Source organism: Trachemys scripta, chromosome 9 (assembly GCF_013100865.1).
Source record: "Trachemys scripta elegans isolate TJP31775 chromosome 9, CAS_Tse_1.0, whole genome shotgun sequence".
NCBI classification, from domain to species: Eukaryota; Metazoa; Chordata; order Testudines; family Emydidae; genus Trachemys; species Trachemys scripta.
The window spans coordinates 77,196,720-77,213,121 of record NC_048306.1 but is presented as its reverse complement, the minus strand read 5'-3'; the positions used below and the strand labels follow the sequence as shown (position 1 = coordinate 77,213,121).

Sequence of the window (16,402 nt, the reverse complement as noted above, 5' to 3'; positions counted from 1 at the left end):
CACAAAGAAGCCCTTATGCAGCAGGAGCCTTGGTGTAGCCTTACTCTCACAGCCACAGGACATTTTTAGATTAACTACCATAACCGTGCGGTGCAAAAACACTAGCTCCGCCTGCCACCGTGTATCGCAATTAGTCACCCTACCCATGAACATCACCCGCGTGGCAGCCCCTCCACCACCCTTTATTCCTGCAAAGTGCTATAGTGATGGATGCATAATAGAGCACAGCTCCCTTGGTGAAAACTCGGTGCTTTCTGTGCCGTTTCCCCCACTGGATTGCGCCAGCCATATTAGCAGCCACGCAGTCCCATGGAGACAGGCAGAGGCGGCCCTCACCCCACCACCCCCGGGCGGTGGAAGGGGGCTCCTACACGTCAGACACACCAGTGTGGGCCTGCCTCCCCCGGTGGAGTGTTAGCAAATGCCTTCCTCTTCTGCTCGTGCAACTCCTACCCCATTTCCTCGCCCACCCCCGTGTCTCCTCTTCCTTCGCCGCCTCGCCGGGCTGATCCGAGAGCACTGCAGCCTGGGCGGCTGGGGCATGCTCAGTAAGAGCCAGGCACTGGGAGCAGAACCCGCCGGGGAGCAGGCTTCGGCGCTACACCCTCTTCCTGCCTCTCTCGCTTGCGTCAGATCAATGTTGCAGACGCTGAGCTGAAGACCCGCGCGTGGCGCGCTCGGCGGTTGGCGGGGCCCCTCTCGGGCTGGTGGCCGAAGCTCCCCTCGGAACTCTGGGACATCTCTCTGGAACGCTGATACACTTTGGAACGTCCGCGGCGTCCAATCGGCTGGTGGCGGCGGCCCGCTCCCGAGAACGGCCCCGGAGCCGGTTTGTTGCGCGGGTCCCGCCGGGTTTCGGTGAGTGGCCACCCAGGTGCCCGCAGTTCGATGGTTGGTTCGGACCGCGATGAGCCGCCCGTCCTCCGCCGGACCCAGTGCTAACAAACCCTGCGGCAAGCAGCAGCACGCCCCGTCCCCCGCTGCTGCCCCCACTGCCGCCGCCACCATCTCGGCTGCCGGCCCCGGCTCCTCCGCGCTACCCGCCGCGGCCGCCGTGATCTCAGGCCCGGGAGGAGGCGGCGGCGGCGGGCCGGTCTCGCCTCAGCACCACGAGCTGACCTCGCTGTTCGAGTGCCCCGTCTGCTTCGACTATGTGCTGCCCCCGATCCTGCAGTGCCAGGCCGGGCATCTGGTATGCAATCAATGCCGGCAGAAACTGAGCTGCTGCCCCACGTGCCGGGGATCCCTGACCCCAAGCATCAGGAACCTGGCCATGGAGAAAGTGGCCTCGGCTGTCCTCTTCCCCTGTAAGGTAAGAGCATCCTCCAAGCCCCTTTCCTGCTCTGGCCGACATGGTCCCAGGGGTGACCGGATGGAGCTAAACTCCTTACGCCTCTCTTCATCCCCGGACCGGAATGCTGCTGTCACTTCTGTAGCGCGACAAAGCAAAGGCTCCTCCAAGAGCTGGCAGTAGGGAGCCCTTAGGGGACCTGCCCTCTCAACTCCCGAGATGTCACAGAATTTTTCGGAGAGGCGAGATCGTGAAAGTTTCGCTTCTCCTTTCCAGATTCCAGTCAACAGGAACATTCTGCACCTCCTCGCCATACCAGAGGGAGGCTCCTGTCCTAGTTATTTATATGGCTATTAAACAAATCCCTGCCCCCTTTCCCAGCAGAAGCAGGAGAAGCTCCCCACATCAGTATGAGCCCGAGAAACCCCAGTAATAGCCTATCACCCCATTCCAGCAGAAACACAGGGGGGCTTCCACTCCCAGCTCTGTCAATAGACATATGGCTTCGTGCTAGGAGCACAGTTCCTTGCAGGAGAAGGGTGGGGGGAACATGAGCAATAAGAGTACAGAGAATATATATCCTATTGTTCTTTGTCTTAAAGATACCGACAGCGTGGCTCTTCTACATACCTGTTTACAAATTAGTGCTGCTGCCTTGCCTTAATCCTGTTTGATAGCCCAGCTGCTACACAGTGGCATTATGCGTAACTACACCATTAAGGCTTAAACAATCAACTATGAAAAATTACATAAGCATCTAATTTTTAAAAGTAATATCTCACACACTTCGATTCTTGCAGAGACCTCTTTCACATTGCAGAGGGTTTAGACCATCCTACTGCATATTCTTCATGCAAGATACTGCTTCTTTTGTTGGACAAATGCCCATCTCTAATTAAATCACTGGAAAGAAGTAGGGGGTTAAGGTTTATGTAAGTAGGCCTGTGATTTAATTTGGTGACTAAGAGGGACACAATATATTTTAAAAGTCATGATCACTGAATACATTTTACCTTTTTGTTTAGAACACTATTATAATTCCAAGAGAACAGAGAGAAAAAAATCTGTCCTCTCATTTTCAGTTTGCTTACTTTATGCCTATAGACAGCACTTTGGTATTTAATCAGTTTCACATCTTTCCCTGGGCATGGTCCTCTGTAGTTTGTGTGGGTCTCTCTTACAGTAACAAGGGACAGAAAAATATATTTTAAAAAATAGGTAATTTGATAGATAGACCAAGGGAATCAGGGACAGATGTAGTACCTGAGACTACTGTTCACTCACTTCTATAATTGATTAGATTTCAAATTGACAGTGCCCTTTTAAATAAAGTGTTGATCACTCCTCCAAGCACAATAAGCCCCAAAGGATACACCTACCCCGATATAACGCGACCCGATATAACATGAATTCGGATATAACGCGGTAAAGCAGCGCTCTGGAGGGGCGGGGCTGTGCACTCCGGAGGATCAAAGCAAGTTCGATATAACGCAGTTTCACCTATAACGCGGTAAGACTTTTTGGCTCCCGAGGACAGCGTTCTATCGGGGTAGAGATTTATTTAGAGAAGTTTCATTTGAATTTAAGAGCTTTGATTTTCTTTGATGTGGCTGTTCATTGAAAGTAGATTGTGTGAAATATATCTTAAAATATTTCCTTATGGAAATAAGCACACAAGGCATACGATATAGATTCTTGCTACACCTAGCAGAACTTTGATTTTTACAAACAACCCCAGATCCTGCCGTTAGGCTGCACGCAAGCTCAGGAGTTCATATTATCACATCTACGTGAAGAACTGGGGCAATAGGAAATATTACAAAAGGAATAGATTGTTTTACTCCATTGTGTTAATCTAGAGGCTTGACTGCAGTTGATGCTTATAGTGAATTTTCCTTCTGGTTGGAAAAAGTGACAGCAGGTCATAATGGCTGTTCATTTTCCACCACCTTGTATGTCCTGTGGTCTACAGCTAAGAGTATTTTTGTTCACTCCGATTTTCCAAATTGAGGCTTGTCCTTAAAACTCCAGTTTGTTTTACATATTCCTTTGTAAGTATTTTTTTTTCTCATGCCCTGCCACTATTTAAGGTTCTGTAGTTTTAGTTTGCAGGGTCACATGACACTACCAGCCAACAGCAGTACTCCAGAAGTGATATTTACCCCAGTTCCTAGTGTCTGTCATCATCTGTTTTTTAAAACATTTTATTCTTACCTAGAATTCTTACTCATTGTGCTCAAATTCTAATGCATAATATGTCCAATCTAAAGTATCCCACCCACCCTTCAAAAAAGTGAGAGCTCTTTTAGACAAGGATCTGGGACTTGATAGCAAGGTACATAAATAAGTGTTACTGATGATGTTTTCTTTCACTAGAGGAGTTAAGTCAATGCTGGGTGGAAAGTCACTAATTCCTGTTCCACCTATGCACTGGTCTCAGTGTAAAATCTGAGGTGGATTCTATGATCACGCTCTGTTAGGGTGTTCTTAAATCCTGGTTGGGAACATTGAGGGGATATCGCCAGAACATTAGCTGTTACAGCATAAAAGTTGCCTTGTGCTGAGAAGTCTTTCAGGCCAGGTCAGACCCTTCTCTTGGCCAGTGTCTTGCCAGTCAATTCCAAAAAGCTATTAACCAGCTAGAGAAGCTGTGAGGAAGTTGGGATTTTCTGTAATATTTTTATGAAACACATGTGTACTTTGCATTGCTACCCAGAGGAGGAAAAAGAGTTAAGTCAGCTCTTGGGAGCAGCACACAGGACATGAGGTGTGGGTGTTACCTCTCTGTCTGGGCTGCAATGAATAGAGTTGTTGAGGAACTGGTTGGAACCTGCTAAAAGCAACCTCTATTAATGCAGAGTCCAAAAGAGACAATGGAAAGCCTCAGGGGCTGGAACATTGACACCTAGGAAACAATGACCAAGAGGAAGGTGGTTTTCTCCCCACCTCTCAGCAGGGAAGCTGAGCGGAGACCCCAGCTTGAGAACAAAGAACTGATCTGGGACAGGCAGGAGTTAAAGGATTGGCTTCTGCAAGAGGCTGGCTGCTCTCACCTGGGTGAACAAAGAGAGAGAGAGCCTGAGGCCTGGTCCCCACTAAGCCCCCACTTCGGACTAAGGTACGCAAATTCAGCTATGTTAATAACGTAGCTGAATTCGAAGTACCTTAGTCCGAACTTACCGCGAGTCTAGACGCGGCAGGGAGGCTCCCCTGTCGATGCCGCGTACTCCTCTCGCCGAGCTCCGGGATCGATCCGGGATCGATTTATCGCGTCTAAACCAGACTCGATAAATCGATCCCAGAACATCAATTGCCTGCCGCCGGACCCTCCGGTAAGTGTAGTTGTACCCTGAGATGGAATCCATTAGATTAGAGCTTGGCTTTCTCATAGCACTTGTTTGACCAGAATTGACAGAACTTTTCTCTCTCTTTGCTAGCCCAAGCACGTTCAGGTTCTGTGTGTCAAGTGACTAATAAATTGTTACCTTGTTTAGAAATGGGTGCCCATATCACAGCAAATGCTCACTGAGACCATTCCGCCCATAGGGTACAAGCCTCCTGCAGGAGTCTGGCTTGACTAGATTCGTTAAAGGGAGCGACAGAGAGAGACAAATACTCAGTCTTGGAGACCAGGGCCTGTCTCTGTGGAACTGTGTGACCCCGGGGGATTTGGTATGCTTAAGAGTCACTCCCAAGGGACTGGTCATAGGCTAGAGAGCAAAGACCAGACAGACCCTATGAATCCATGAATGAAGCAAGAATGAATGCATGAGTATTTGATTGTGTGACTGTCTCAGCCAACTGCATTTTTTGGAAATCTAAAGTTGTAATAAACATTACTATTGTTGGATTTCCTTAAAGAATGATTTTAAATTGCCAAGGGGAGATTGATGCGCAAGAGGTATGATAATCAGCACTTAATTGAACTATAGTATAAGTGAATTTACATTAAATTCCATTGCTAGCAACACCCAGAGACATGATGGTTTGCAGTTACGGGAGAATTTCCAGGATTTTTCTGAGATTAATCAAAAACAAACAATGGCAGGTTTGTTTTGGCAGTTTGTAGAGGTAGATGCTTTGTTGGTTTTCAATTTAAATAATATTTACTGTGAGCTTTTCTTTCTTTCAAGGCCTCCTGAAGTTGTGGGTCTCTGACTGCTGCTCCATGCAATACCCCAGTGTACACCAAGGAGGTGACATAATTCTCACAGTGGAACTCCACTGCTGGTAAATGCCCTTTGTAGTACAGTGTATGTACGGCTCTGCTAAGTCTCCAGTTCATATTTTTAAAGCTTTGCAAACAGAACACGCACTGTACTAAGAAGAGAGCACTTACCTGACACTCGATAAGCAAGCTACATGCTTCAGCAGTGTGGAGCGTCATCCATCACCAGCATTAAACGCATTTCACTGAATTTTTTTTAAAATATTGATTATTATCATTCTAGTTTGCAGTAAATTGGATGCAGAATGTGTCTCTCGTTCTTAATATTTGGCACAGTCATCCTACAGTTATGAAGTTAGAAGTGTTTTCCGAGGTATCTTAATTCTGTTTTTAAAAGAACTGTTTAACCATGGGAATGGGGCATCAGTCACATCTTCTCAGCCAATTTTCTGCAGTCCTTGAGAGAGAGTGGGGGGGAAGGGGCGGGAAGGGGAGAGGGGATGAACAAGCTGTCCTTTCACTAATTATAGTTGACATCTTTAGATTAATTCGGAACTTCACAGTTTTTCATGTAGGCAGATTAAATATTCAAATCTTACTGCATTTTTAAACTTTTTTTTTTTTAACTTAGTGAACTGTGCTGAAGTACATATCTTTTCCAATATAGGTTTTGGAGATGCAATTCTAATTCAATTATTCTTAAACGTTTAGCTAGAGATCCTTTAACCCTTTACACTTTCAAAGTACCTGACAGACAGCTAAGCCTCACAACAATACAAAAAAGGCTGAAGCCAATAGTGGTTGTGACACCGAATGGTGTTGATTCTCTTCGCTGTTGAAGGTAACTTGATAAGAAGACGTGAGAGAGAATGCTTGATAACAGAAGCAGGCCGAACATAATGACCCAGGTTGAACAGAACACTTGTTAAGATCGGTGCTCTGATGAAGGGTGCCATGGGATATTTATGGTCATTAATCTGTATAACCTCTGAAAGCCAGTCCATAGCTGTATAGTGCCCCATAACAATCTACAAGATTCATTACTGACTCAGAGGGAAGAATGACACCTCCTGAATGAATCATCAGTGCCACTTACTGCAGCATTTCAAGTTCAGTGACAGTCAGTCATTGGTTGGGACACCTATTTAGCTTGTGAACTAGATGACAGGACAAGGTGGGATGATGAGTTTAGATGTTTTATTGAGTTTTTAAGAACTTAGGAGTTTGTTTCTCTCTGTTCAGTTTTCAAATGAGAATTAATCTCATAATTGTAATAACATGGACTGTAGAACTAAAACACAGCTTTTCTTTTTAAATCCAATATAGGAAGAAGTTCAGAGAGTCAGATGCCTCGCTGTGATGCATTCTTGGCCTAAAAAGAACAAAACATTCCATGCATTCTTTTCAGATATGCTTGCTTGCCTAGTTTTCATTTTTTTTAAAGTGTCCTGTCTTAATCTTCCATGACAGTATTTCCTAGTTGCCCTTAACGAAATCAGTGCATCACCCCCAAAGCAACTATTCTGATCACAATATTACAGTTCATGTTGTATTGAAACTGACTAGAGGTCCCCATCTAGGTTGAAAACCTGTCTGACAGTAGCCATTGCCAGGTTGGACTTATGCTTTATTATTATTATTGTATCTAATTTATTTATTGCTGCTTTATGATGATTAAAGGAGGCCTGAAAGGGGTGCGTGAATGTTGGTGTTAAATACTGGAAATGTCAAGGCTTGTCTTTTGTTGTTGGAGAGCATCTTGGATGACTCGGAAATGGGCACAGAAAGCTTTCTGAGACCTTAACTGAAAGTATGATTTCCCCCCATCCCCACCCCCAATTTCAAAAACATTTACATGTCTCCTAGCCTCACTGCTAGTGGTAGGAAATACTGATAAGCAATTACAAATCTTGATGAAAACAGCTCCCTCTACTCAGGCTTTCCTTTAATCAAGCCATTTTCTCTATTTTATAGTGATATTTTTAGCAAAGCAAATACATTTAACCAGTTCACTTTACAGGATAAAACAAAAGATGGGCTTGTTGATTCCTTAACCAAGTTCTTTTCTCTCCTGTTCTTTAAATAAAAAGGTGTAACCAATAAAACCTAACAAGATTTAAACAGTCTGAATAAAAAGCACCTCATCTCTTTGAGTCAAGTTTCTCCTCTTTGGTATATCTGTTATTAACCTATCAGTTCTCCAGTTGGCCAGAAGCTCTCAGCAGAGACAAACCCTGACTGACTAATGTAAATAAAACCAAGCAGAATTTTTTTTTTTTTTTTGCACCTTCTTTAAACATCGTAAAGAAGCAAGAAAATATACACACATGCCCTTCCCCACCCCACTCCGTTTTGCAGCTCAGTTATCTTGCTTTGGATAGGGTAACTGGAAACATTAAGTATATGGACTTTAATAGTTTAATTGAAAAAAAATACTTTCCTGCAAACTACTACTAATTGTGAGACAGAGACAATATAAAATAAGGAGTGGAAGGAAACAAGCAGAAATCATCTTACTCTCTGTTGGGCACTTATATCCTTCCCCTCTTCTCTAGAATTGTCTCTGACTTTCACTTTGGTCTATTTCTGGGCAATGAGTCCCAGCAGATCCACTGTTGATCTTCAGTGCAGATGCAAGGCAATTCAATTCACAGGAAGTTTCAACCTAATAGTTTAAGTGCTGTGTCAGTATAAATTTGGGAAGGATGCTAGCTATAGTGATTTGAGTCTACATATTCTGTAAAGTGTTCAATCCTTGCTTGAAACATATATGGATGTGTAGATAGCACAAAGTTAATTACAAAGCTTAACTTTGCATTTTGCATTTACTTCTGTTGCAGTTGAGGAAACCATTTTTCCAAAATTCTTCCCAATATTACCTTTGCAATTAACTTATCTTGCTTGGTATGTTCTGACCTGCAGGGCTGCTCTGATACCATTGACACTGACTGGGAAAAGGGAAGGAATGTAGCTTAGATTGGAAGATGAAATAATTGAGGGGAAAAAAGGCATGGGGACTGGATAGGTCAGAGACTTACTTGGTGATGGGATTTGGAGCTTTTCATCTCTGGCTTATGAGTTCAAATGTAGTCTGAGTGACTGAACGCTGTTAAAGCTGATAGTTCAGTTGCCTGTGGGAAATAGGCTGGGACCTGATTCTGCATTTCTTTATGCATCCAAATCTCCTGCAGGAGGCCTGCAGGAAACATAGAATTGGGTCATTGCCATATATATATGCACCAGTTAGTACAGGGTCTGAAGAGCATGCCAGAGGTGGATACAAAAGATGGAGTAGCAAGTAACTACTTCTCTATCTTCCCTAACTGTTGGATAATGGGGAGAGTGCTGGGGTTTTCCCAGGCTGATGTTTCTGCTCTTTGCGTAGGAGCTCCATCCTTCGTCCCAGCCTCTGGCTGGTAGGAATCTGCTAAATTGGAAATCCTACTTCCTACTAGCTGTTGGAAAATCGAAGGAGCTTTCTGCCTCTCACTGATAGAAAAGGGGCGGAAATAGTAAGAATCTCTCTTACTTTCGACTCCTCTCTCAACCTCTCTTTATGTGGGAGAGGGGGTTTCTTTCTTTACCATGAGTAATTTCTGTGCTGCTGCACATAGGTCTCCCAAACAGCAACAAAGTGAAATTAACCGGAGTGTTTTCCACTGGCATTTGTCTTCCATGCTTAGAAAGCATCTATTTATTGTTTTTGCAGTGCCCCAAAGTGTACAATAGAGAAAACAGCAAGGTTTATAGGAATAGGGTCATGTGGTTTCTTAGTTATGGCCTTAGTTATGTGCCCATCCGGATGGGTTACAAAGGCTTTTTGAAAATATATATAACATTATATAATTATCTACTTGCTTCTTATGGACATTATGAAAGAAGTAAGTCTTACAGGACTTAGTGTTAAGTCACTGAAATTTTAAAATACTTACAGAATGCTCTAGGCACGCTTTTCACAACTTGAAAAGCACATCATCCTCTGACTCCAAATCCTCGTTAAAGACATACTAAAATATCCTCTTGCTATCTTTCCTCTTTTAAATAAATATGGAATTGAAATGGTTAGTTGGAGAAAAGTGCTGGTTAGTCAGCGAGGCTTTTTTTTATATGGCGTTAGCTTCTCTTGTGGTCTCAGGTGACTTTGTAATGATGCTGTAGACTGGAGAAAATAAACCTTGTGAACTCACAGCTGTGTGAATGGCTATTAAAATCTAATTAATTACACAGTACTTGTGTGAGATTGCAGTAGTTCAGTTGCTTAGGAAGCTGAAACTTGGCAATGTGGCCTCGCTAACTGAGCAGTGCAATGTGCTTTTTTAGATGAACTCTTTATTCAAAAATTTGCAGTGAAATAATTAGAGTTTGAAATGCTGCTGTTTACTTTGAGCTATAAAACCGCAGTGACTTCATATAATTACACATCAACCAATATTTGTGTCTTCTACAATATTTGAGCATTACCTTTCATAGTACTTCCCAAACAGAACCATTCATTCATGCCTGAGTGATCATTGCTGTGGCCACAGAAATGACACAACCCTGCACTCCTGAGTGTGTTAAAACTCACGCTACTCCCTGCTTCTGTTTTAGTTTATGATAGAATTTGCTTCAGATTTATACAGCCACAAACTTGGTCCCCTTGTATTAGCTTTGAGGACTCCACTGGAGGGAATGTCTTGTATACATTTGTAGCAAACTTGCTAATGGGCAACTACATGGAATGGGCCCAGTTACATTTAATACGAATATATATATTTGAAAACATTTTAGGATTTTCCCCCCATTGCCACATGAATGGGTTCTTAGCAATATGAGTAATTTGATTTAAGAATACATTTTGCAAATTAGGAAGGAAATAGATTTCTGTATTTTTCATTATTGCATACTTCCCTGAGACTCCTGGAATATAAGTGGCTTGATTTTTTTTTTTCAGGGATTTTAAACCCACATTTCCCAACATCACTGGGAATGGTGGTGCTTGGCACTTTATGAATTTAGACCACAAGTCCATTAGACATAGAGATGTTGTTTCAAGAAATATGCCAGTTGCAGATGTTGCCTTCCAGCTAATTCTACCACCAGATAATCAGATGCTTCTAAGCCCTCTAAAGACAAGTGTACTCATTACAATAAAACCTGATAAACTCACAGTATTGTGTAATTAACTTTTGACTGGAGAAAAAATTTGAATTTCCCTCTGTGCTTCATGGTTACCTCGCAACTTTATCAGAAGTTTACATAAACAAGGCAAACTAAGTCTGACTGTTAACATACATAGAAAAAATAATCTTTCATTGGTAGACAAATATGCGACCCTTAATTTTAATTGTCCATACCCAAATAACACATCACATAGGGAGGTAGAATGACAGCTTTCCTAGTCAGGTAAATATGCCAGCTGTTTGGCATTTCATATTTATGTGATGTATATTATTTACTCTCTACCTGGTGATCTAGCACTGATTCTGTGTCCCATGACTTCAAACCTTATTTTAAATCTTTCAAAGCTAGAAAGGTAAAACAAGCATTCTCTCACTCTCACGTGCATGGTTGGCTGGTTCTTGCTCACATGCTCAGGGTCTAACTGATAGGCATATGTGGGTGAGGTCAGACAGGAATTTCCACCAGGTCAGATTGGCAGTGATGGGGATGGGGAGGGGGAGGTTTGCCTTCCTCTGCAGCATGTGGGTATGGGGCACTTGCCAGGATTATCTCAATCATTTTACTGCCATTGTAGGCATCTCAGGCAATAGTACATGTCAGTCCCTTCTATTTTCTCACTGTGGTGCATAGTACTTTAGTGTCCTGTGGGCTGTAATACTTAGGTCTAATTTCAGTTGTTGAGTACGGGGTGGTGTTGGTGGCCTATGATATAGATGACTTGGTGGTCTCTTCTGCCCTTACGCTTCATGATTCTGATTTGAATTACTTATTACATTTGCCCAAGAGTCTAACATCAGATTATACTTTCTAATTGTAAGGCACAACAGGTTCTTTTAAGGCTTGCAGGACACAAGGCTGTGAAAGAAGTAGATGATGTTTTGACATTTTTATTAATAGATCCAATTCCGCTTTCATTCTCTATCTTTTCCTGAAGGATGTTTATTTTCCTAGTATTTACCCTTCTGATATTTTATTGTTCTCATGTTTTGTTTTTTAATGTGTAGACTTCCCTCCTATAGTGGCACCCCTCTGCATTGTTTGCACTGGGCTGAATCGACATTGATCATTCTGAATGAAGTTACTCGCTCGGTTTTACATAAAATTGTTTGGCGGCTGCCTAGTTTAACAGTAGCAGAAAATGCAGCTTTGCTAGAGAAGCGGAGATTTGCCAAGGGTACTGTAGAGCTAAATGCTTCTAACCTAAGAAGCCTGCTAACAAATGGAAGGTACTGGAGTATACAAGAGACTTTTGGGATTCAGGGCTGTGACACCCTATTTAACAGGCTTTACTCACCTACGGTGAGAAAAATATCATTGTGGGTTGGGCATCAAAATCTATATTTAACTGAATGCTTCACGTGGCAGGGATGAGGTCAGAAGCTAAAGCAGCACTCTCACATACCATATAATTTTGGGCAAGGCTTATCCACATCACCAGAGCTCACACTTTTCAAATACGAACATTCATCAGGAAACTCCTATTTAACCCTTTGGGGGACTGTCCTTAAATGACAAGTAAGAGTGTTATGCCACGAGAGCAGCTTTCCAGCAACAAAGCACAGTGGTTGGGGGCTGTTCAAAGTTGGTTTTTAAAAAAACATGGTAAGTGATAGGCTATGTTTTTTAAAAGAAATGTAAAGTACTTACAGCGATGGTTCTTCTAACAAAACCACTGCCCCTTCACTGGTCTTTCTCTAAAATACTGCCTTTTCTGTGCCATGAGCACAAATATAACTGAACTTTAGTTCTCTCTTGCATTCTGTTTTGTTTTAACTTCCAAACAAGTGTGTCACTATCATAAAGACTTATTTGCACCATGAGCCGCAATCAGGTTAAAATCTTTTCCTGGGAAGAATGCTTAGGCTAAAGACTGACTTGTTTCATGTCTGCCTGCACCTATCACTGTGTGTCTGGAACAATCTGCTGTTGTATGCATGCGTGTGCAAACAGCAGTGCAGCAATCCTGACAAATTGCAGCATTTGGCCTCAATTGTGGCTGTGCCCTTTGACGCAAGGACCCCTTCTTTCTGCTGTCATTGTGGTGGTGCAGAACTCATGGCTTGTCTGCTCACTGGGCACACCTAAACAAATCTCTTAGCAGAGGATTAAACAGTGGGGGGAGGGGCGGATACAGTAAATGCAGAGCTTCATTAACTCTTTAGTGACATCTGAAACAGAAGTCTGTGCTCTGGTGTTCTTCCATTATACATGCAGCATGATAGGTATAATAACTGAGATGACATTAGTACTTGTGGCACCTTAGAGACTAACAAATTTATTAGAGCATAAGCTTTCGTGGACTGCAGCCCACTTCTTCGGATGCTGTAGTCCACGAAAGCTTATGCTCTAATAAATTTGTTAGTCTCTAAGGTGCCACAAGTACTCTTGTTCTTCTTTTTGCGGATACAGACTAACATGGCTGCTACTCTGAAACCTGAGATGACATTGAATCTAAGCCCTTGTTTCTCAGGCATTTAACCCTCGGAACTGAAATTCCTTTTGCTTGTTCTGACTGAGAAATAGCTGTTTAAAAAATAAACATTTGGGAAAATTGCATTTAACCTTGATTTTTTAAAAATTGGTCAGATAATTATTAAGAAACAACCCCTTTTTTACTTGTTTATATCACCGGAAACTCTCTCCAGACTTGTTGGTATTTTTGTATTTGGTATTTAATTCAGCTTCTAGATCACTGAGTTTGCCATTCTTACACCTAAAGCTGGTAGTTTAGTCCTAGGTCCCATTCCTTGGGAAAGAGACCGTTTTTTTGTTTTGGTTTGGTTTTTTTTGTGCTTTATTTTGGTATCACCTCTTAACTCCAATGATTAGGAAACATTTTGGATAAAGGGTATTGTGTTAAAGATTCAACTCACCTGTCCTGTTAGCATGTAAGATCTTGTAATAAACATCTAAGGTCCTCCATCAAATCTTGACATTCCTGATACTGCTAATAAATAAAAATACCCTTTGGGGCCTTCTTTGTATAACGTATAAACAAAGGGTGCAAACCCAATTTAAAAAACAAAACAAACTTTTGCAGGTCAGCATTAACCTTGTTCATTGTGAATCTTCCCTGATCAGCTATTTCTATTCCTTATGTGAAGTTCCTCTTACCATGTGTCTTTGAATGTATGATTTCTAGAGTTCTGATTGCACAGCCAAGTATATATTTTCTCTTCCTTCTGAAGAAAGTGTAACCATTCCCCCTCCACACACACACAAAAACCACCACACAGCACATCAGTGGAAACACTTGATGATACAAAGTCAGGAAACTCCAAGATGCACTTTTCATGAGGCCTTTACACAAGGGCCAAGTACTGGTTGCTATGAAAAAGGTCACCTGACATTTCCTGTGTTGCATATAAACTTAATATATAACATTGTGTATCCCAGCAAAATGACTCAGATTATTTGGTAGTGGTTGTTTTATGGGCTGGTCCCTAAATAGAGACTGGGAATAAAATGATTGTAAATAAATCAGTGCATGAAAAAGATAAGGGATGAGGTTGAGAAAGGAAGTTTGCCTCCCCTGTTATGCTCCTGTCTGAGACATATTAATTAGCCAGGTGGAGAGTGAAAACTCTTGCTTAATCCATTTTCTTTTGAATTATAGATATACATATTGTGGAGGGCTTATAGCTGTCAGTGTAGAAAGTGCTCTGGCTTGTCTCACAGCTGTGACAATGGTGATATTCAGGTTCTTGGCTGAAAGGGAAAAGTTTTCCCATTAAGGGACTGTTGCTGTGTAAGGGTGAAGAAATATGTGCTTTGTTTAAGGAATGTTGAATTTGCTATAAGAATGTAAAGGTGCACTTTCTGGTTTAAAACAAATAAATACATGTCCTTACTTGTGTGGCTCAGGGACTATTAAAACAGAGAGTTTTAAACAAAAATCTCACTTATTAGGCTTTCACCTTACTTGTATGGTGGAAATAGTCAGTTTCACTCTGAGTGAGACTGCAAACATTTAAATTAAAATAAAATCTTTCGTTGAATGGGACACAAATTCTAGTAATGCTGCACTTCCTAAGAGTGTGTTCTAATAGAATATTGGTGTTTATCTAAGGGCTTGTAATTCCCATTTAGAAGCATATGAAGCAGGAATCGATTTGGGAGTAAAATAAAGCTCAGCTCTGAATCCAGAGCACTTAAAAATATATAATGTAAAATTTAGAATGAAATGAGGGCTCTTACTGATTTCTGCATTTTGCAGTTCACAGCTGGGAGCTTTAGAACATTAAATCTGGATGTATATCTTGATGGCCTGTGTTTTGTCTCCTTCCAGTACGCCACTACAGGCTGTTCCCTGACACTCCACCATACAGAAAAGCCAGAGCATGAAGACATCTGTGAATACCGTCCCTACTCCTGTCCATGTCCTGGTGCCTCCTGTAAATGGCAGGGCTCTTTGGAAGCCGTGATGTCCCACCTCATGCACGCCCACAAAAGCATTACCACCCTTCAGGGAGAAGACATAGTCTTTCTCGCCACGGACATTAACCTGCCAGGAGCTGTCGACTGGGTCATGATGCAGTCTTGCTTTGGTCACCATTTCATGCTGGTGTTGGAGAAACAGGAGAAGTACGAGGGTCACCAGCAGTTTTTTGCTATTGTGTTGCTCATTGGCACTCGCAAACAAGCAGAGAACTTTGCATACCGACTAGAGCTGAATGGTAACCGGCGCAGGCTGACTTGGGAGGCAACGCCCCGCTCTATTCACGATGGGGTGGCTGCTGCCATCATGAACAGCGACTGTCTAGTTTTCGATACAGCTATAGCACATCTTTTTGCAGACAATGGAAATCTTGGCATCAATGTGACTATTTCTACGTGTTGTCCGTGATTATATCCGTGTCGTAAGTGAAACCGAGGGTTGTCTGGGCATAGTGCTTTACATTCTTAAGGGTTTTTTAAAATGATCTTCAACTATGTCTTCATATATATCTCTTAGGATTCCTAATTAGCCAACATTTTGTAACAACTTTCTCTTTGGGTTTTAAGTCATGGCTAACCAGACAAGATGAGTGAGTGTCCTGTCAATAATCCAAACAGGAAAAGGGTTTTTTTAGAATTCTTGGATGCTTTTTGAAGATTTTTTACCACTTTTTAAAAACAACAGAGCTTCCATTAGACATATGTCTTTAATAGACTTGAGGGTCTATTTTTCTCTTTGAAGTGCACCCAAAGCTTCCCTTAAGAGGAGTTATCCAAGGGGAAAACAGGCACCTCTTGACTTACTCCCCTGTTGGGCTTTTAAAAAGAGAATAAACAAATAGCTTCAAGTGTGGTACCCATGAGAGGTTATTGTGACTCAGAGAGGAACAAAAGGTACTTTGGTATAGGTTCCCTTGCTGCTCTGATTCCCTCTTCTTTATTTAAAAAAAAAATAAGGAAAGAAAAGAAAAAAAAAAACAGTTATATTGGCTCATTTGCTGTTTCTTTAAAAATGAACCAGGCCTGATCCTGCAAAGCGTTGAGCATCTTCTGCTCCCATTCACTTTGTTTAAAGTTGAGTATGTCTGGAACATTTTACAAGGGCCCTGGATCAGGTGCTAATAAAGCAAGAGGCGCATATCTAATAGTTCTCAAACAGCTAGAAGTTGATCATGTAGCGGTGCATTCAGGTTGTTTACATATGGCTTCCCCTGGAGACATACTTGATTATTGATATTGTCAGAGACTGATTAGAATAATATAGTGAAAGCTTTATGGCCAGTGTCATGTCATTTGCTATTTAAGTTTTTGTTGCCATATTTACTTTAGTTTTTTAATAAATA

General features: G+C 42.1%; 1 protein-coding gene across 2 annotated transcripts; it reads left to right on the top strand.

Moving 5' to 3' along the window:
- Positions 1-214: 214 nt before the first annotated feature.
- SIAH2 (siah E3 ubiquitin protein ligase 2) lies at positions 215-16,002 on the top strand. 2 transcript variants are annotated; one of them, XR_004647035.1, is made up of 3 exons: positions 1,193-1,312; positions 6,786-7,072; positions 14,911-14,990. XR_004647035.1 is itself a non-coding variant. In XM_034780917.1 (2 exons), exons 1-2 carry the CDS (start codon positions 908-910, stop codon positions 15,466-15,468), a joined length of 963 nt encoding a protein of 320 aa, XP_034636808.1. In that variant the 5' UTR covers positions 215-907; the 3' UTR covers positions 15,469-16,002. The 2 variants fall into 2 exon arrangements, 1 of the variants encoding a protein (XP_034636808.1); XM_034780917.1 differs by lacking the exon at positions 6,786-7,072 and having other exon boundaries at positions 215-1,312; positions 14,911-16,002.
- The last annotated feature ends 400 nt before the right edge of the window (positions 16,003-16,402 follow it).

Excerpts from the sequence above, each read along its gene's own strand:
- SIAH2 (XM_034780917.1), top strand. The coding sequence starts at position 908 with ATGAGCCGCCCGTCCTCCGCCGGACCCAGTGCTAACAAACCCTGCGGC. Across the intron at positions 1,313-14,910 it reads CTGTCCTCTTCCCCTGTAAG|TACGCCACTACAGGCTGTTC; the intron begins GTAAGAGCATCC and ends GTCTCCTTCCAG.